Consider the following 4,662-nt stretch of genomic DNA (forward strand, 5'->3'; position numbering starts at 1 on the left):
TTTAGGGAAAGGTAAGAATAAACTCGAGCTGAGGAGAGCTCGAACGCCTCTCTCTTGCCCAGGAAATCATGTTCAAAAAGTAAGGATTCAGTGAGAACACCTCGGTTCTCTTCAGGCAGTGCTCAGGCTGCTCCAGTCTGTGCTTTGAAGGGAAAGGTTTAAAAGCATTAACAAACCCATCAGGTACGTAATGGGATAAAGCCCAAGCGTTTGGCTTAAACGAAATCCCAGAATCAAGTCATTAAAACGTGCTGGGATGCTTTGGGAGAGGTTTCGTCTCTTCCCAGAGCCGGCCCATCAAGGAAATCAAACTTACAGCTGAGGCCCCTTCTCATCGACTCCTCCAAAGAGCAGCGCGACACCGAACGGGCGGGACTGCAACAGAAAGGAGCCGACAGGTTAGGGGAGGGGAAAAAAAAACAGAGCAGGGACCCAACAGCATCTCCCCAGAGCGACCCCCAGCTCCGCACCATGGCCCCGGGGTCTGCGTCCTCCTCCCCAAACTGCAGCGCCAGGTTGGACACAGCCTGCGTCACGCTCTCCACCGTCATGGTTTCGTTGTAGGTGAACCAGTGATTCTGCAGGAAAAAAAAAAAAAAAATATTCAAATTATCAGCTCATTCCCAAACTACACCAACCCCAGATCACCCATGCCAGGGAATTCCGAGATGCCCCCGAGCCCAGTGCTACAGTTTTAAGGGAAACATCCAGTCCTACCTGAGTCTCCACTCTTGCTTTATCAATTAAAGTCTTCGCGTCGGCTATTAAGCCACTCATGGCGCATCCTGGAACCAGAGAGGGGGAACTGGGAGTCGGTTTGGCGCCGGTTTGCGACCCACCCCAAGGTTTCCCAAAGCCCACAGCAAAACACAAACAGCCACGGTGGTGGGGAACAGGTCCTTGCGTGGGAGCACGTGGCAGTGTCACCGGGAAGAGGATGGGATCGGAACGGATTTGCTCAAGGAGATGTAGCTGAAGGGTTTGTACGTAACCCAGTTCTTCCAGTCCCTCCTCCTGCTCTGAACTGGTTGAAGGAGCCACGTTTGAGGCTTTCCAGGAGCAGCTAATGAATGGAAACACAACGTGCTCGGAAGGGGAACTCGTTCATGCCCCCGGTGTGGGGATGCCACAGGAGCCTCCAGCACAGACCCTGCTCCAGGAAGAGAGGGGCTGCAGCCCGAGCACACAGGAGGAGGAAATTAGACTTTGAGAGCTCCTTTCACGACGCACATCATCAGCAACCTGGGTATTCTGAGGGTCTCCTGCTTTTCAAGGCAACATACTGGGTAAGGAGCCCCCGCACAGCGCTGGGGGCTGCTACAAGCAGAGCTCCGGGCTAACATTAGTGCTCCAGGAGAAACTGGCCTCGAGCCTTTTGCAGTAATTCCCTGCCCTCCCAGATCTAAATTTGGGATGAGCTTTCGCGAGGGAGGTCACTGAGGTGGCAGGGGGGTGCTTCAGCTGCCTCTTCCTGCTCCTGTATCTATGTCCTGCTGGCCCAGAGCCTGGAAAACCAGCGAGCAGGGCCTGGCGTTCACCGGGAGCGACGAGCGTTCCCGCTTGGCTCGGCAGAGCTGCCCATGGGGAAGGCAAACCCCAAAACGCTGCTTCCGACACTCCCGGGGAAGAGTTTCTTATTTTATACAGCCCCAAACCACGAGAGATTCTACCGGATGGGCACCCAAACGTCATTTCTTTCTCCTTACCTATGTGAGAATCGATTTCGACGATCTTTTCGATGCTGCTGGGTTCCATGAGCGGGGAGGTGATCCTCTTCTCCACGGCCAAGCAGACGCCCTCTGAGGTCTGGATCCCAATGGCTGTGGAACCGAGCTGCGAAAAAAAAATGAAAAAAAAAACCAACCCACAGGGCTGTTAGTATGGCCACACCCGGAGATCTCATCAGTGCCAACCCTCGTTTGGGCTTAGAGGGTTCGTTCCGGAGGCAATCGCGTTGTCCCGGATCCGCCAGGCAAATTTGAAACGTTCTGACTCGAGCTGGGGAGCGAGGGAGATGGAATCAGCTTCTCAGCTGATTGTCCCCCCGTGCTCAGCACCGGTGAGGCCTCACCTTGAGGGCTGTGTTCAGTTTTGGGCACCTCAATGCAAAAGGGACGTCGAGTGAGCGCAGAGGAGGGCCTGGAGAATAAATCTTATAAACTGAACAGCTGAGGCTGCTCAGTTTGAAGAAGAGGAGGCTGAGGGGAGACCTCATCACTCTCTGCAACTGCCTGGAAAGATGCCGTAGAGAGGTTGGGGCTGGGCTCTTCTCACAGGTAACGGGCAGTAGGAGCAGAGGGAACGGCCACAAGCTGCAACGGGGTGGATTTAGGCTGGATGTTACGAAAAGAATTTTCACAGAGAGCAGGCGGGCACGGGCTGCCCAGGGAGGTGGTTGAGTCACCTTCCCTGGAGGTGTTTCAAGCTCGTTTAGAGGTGGGGTTGGGGGATACGATTTAGGTGTAGAGTAGGGTTATAGGTTGGATTTGATGACCCCAAGGGGCTTTTCCAACCTGAATGTTTCTACGATTCTGTGATTAGCTCATCAGCACGCAGCAGGGCGGCCGCAAATCATTAACCTCTTCCCCAAGCAACATCAATTTTTTTACAGCTTAAAGCCTGACGAACGCGAAAGGCCTCGCGAAACCTTCCTTTGCGAGACAGGAATTAAATTTTAAAGCCAGGGAGGGGGGATTTCCCATAACGGCTTTAATTCTGCAGCGGTGCTCCTGGCTTGGGTGTTTTGCTTTCCATCAGCTCTTTTTTTCTCCCAAGTGCCCTCACATCCACAATGTTTATATCAGCGATGGAAGCGTTTCGCGCACGCGCTGCTTCCTGCTGCGAGCGCTAAAACTTCACTTCGCCGAAGAAAAAAAAAAATCTAAACGGGAAAAATTATTAAATACGGAGAAAAACATTGCAAAATATAAAATAAATTAAAAAAAGGAAAGGAAACTTTGAAGCTCATGCACAGAGCAACGCCTGGGCTAGCAAAACAAGTGCCAGTCCCAGATTACTTATTGATTTAAAATATAAGAAAAAAACAGTAAAATAAAAAATACAAATTAAGGTTTTTACAAACCCAGGGGGAAAAATAATTTTCAGCGCGGTACAAAAATTTAAAGCGCTCCCAGTTTGGGATGGTCCCCAAACCCCAGGGGACCCCCAATGTCACTTCAGATGTGTTTATTTTTTAAGCATGGGACAAAAGAAAAAACTCCTCCTACACAAAAAAAGTGGCAGGAGAGCCCCCCCGAGCTGCAGTGATGGTCAGTTGGGGTGATCCAGAAAACATGAAGCCAGAGGCTCCTGTGGCATCGCTGCTCTAGTCGATGTATGTGTAAAGCCGGCACGGGGACTGACATCCTCCTCAGCGCTTTTTTTTCCAACTTTCCTTTACAAACATTATTACTTTCTGCCCCCTCGTTTAAATAGTGCTTCAAGGAGCTAAAACAGCATCACAGAATCACAGATTGGAAGGTCGGAAGGGACCTCAAGGACCATCTAGTCCAACCCTTTAAGGTAAAAAGAAATAGAGTTTAAATATAGGCCCAGTGCCCTGTCAAGCTGAGCCTTAAAACTGTCTGAAGTCGAAGAATCCACCCCTTCTCGTGGAAGACTATTCCAATGTCTAATTGCTCTCCTGGTGAAAAATTTTCCTCCACAGTCCAAAACATGCTTGAAAGCAGCAGAGGGAAGATCAAGCCAGCGCCCTCCTTCTCCCAGCCCATGCACAGGCCTGCTCAGAGCTTTTCCACTTCATCCCTTGCCCAGTTTCCCCCCGATTTAAACTTATTCCACACTCTCAGAAACCAGAACATTGCTTGGTTAAGAACGTTTAACACCCCAGAAAGGTCGCTCGGCTCGGCAGAGGTGGGTTAGTTTGCTCCTAACAACCTTCACCTTCGGGTTTTAAAACTCAGCTGAGCTGCAAGCTAAGAAAAGTTAACCCAACAAGAGAAAAATTGCTATTTTGGGGATTTTTAAAAGAGTCTATCTTTATAAAGCCCACGGGAGCCACAGTCAGGGGAAGAGAAAGCACAACTCCGCTCTCAGTCAAACCCTGAAGGGACACGCAGGCACCTCCTGCCTCGTTTGCTTGGAGTGGGTTTGATTTGGGGGATTAGCGCCGTGAGACTGCGTTTGCTTTAGGGGTGGAGGGTGCAGGTGGTAGGAGAAAGGGAGGGGAACGTTTCCCTGCCGGAGCGGCTGCACGTGGGATGGGCGCCTACGGGGAAAGAAAACAGCTCCCACTCCAGGTCACATCCCAGCCAACCCCTGCTGAGCCCAAACGGACAGAACCTGCTTGGTTTATTTCTGCTCGAGCCTTTAACATCACAGTTTGGCAACCAAGACGGAGCTGACGATACCTTTATGGCCTCGATGGCGTACTCCACTTGGAAGAGCCTCCCCTCGGGAGAAAAAGTGTTCACACCCCTGCAAGAACAACACCAGAGACGATGTAAAGCTGCAGGCTGACAGAAAACACAGCTCCTGATTCAAGAGCGACGGCGGGAAGGGACAGGTGACACAGGAGGGGCAGGTGGACCACGCTGGAGCCCTCGCAGGATCTGGGCTGAGGATGCTTATGGAAAGAACAAAAGGGACGGCAGCAGGTCTAGTTACCGTCAGGAGGGTTTGTTTTCACAGGACGCTTCGCAC

The 4,662-nt window shown here is 51.4% G+C and overlaps 1 protein-coding gene across 1 annotated transcript in view; it reads right to left on the reverse strand.

Moving 5' to 3' along the window:
* PSMA5 (proteasome (prosome, macropain) subunit, alpha type, 5) overlaps positions 1–4,437 on the reverse strand; it is a gene marked incomplete at its 5' end in the record, with an annotated part of 9,124 nt that extends 4,687 nt beyond the window's left edge. The window contains 5 exons of the mRNA XM_009876091.1: positions 317–375; positions 471–578; positions 718–785; positions 1,707–1,833; positions 4,371–4,437. Of these exons, the coding sequence (XP_009874393.1) occupies positions 317–375; positions 471–578; positions 718–785; positions 1,707–1,833; positions 4,371–4,437 (429 nt within the window). The remainder of the gene's footprint in view (positions 1–316; positions 376–470; positions 579–717; positions 786–1,706; positions 1,834–4,370) is intronic.
* Between the last annotated feature and the right edge of the window lie 225 nt (positions 4,438–4,662).

Source organism: Apaloderma vittatum, unplaced genomic scaffold (assembly GCF_000703405.1).
Source record: "Apaloderma vittatum isolate BGI_N311 unplaced genomic scaffold, ASM70340v1 scaffold27159, whole genome shotgun sequence".
Taxonomy (NCBI): Eukaryota; Metazoa; Chordata; class Aves; order Trogoniformes; family Trogonidae; genus Apaloderma; species Apaloderma vittatum.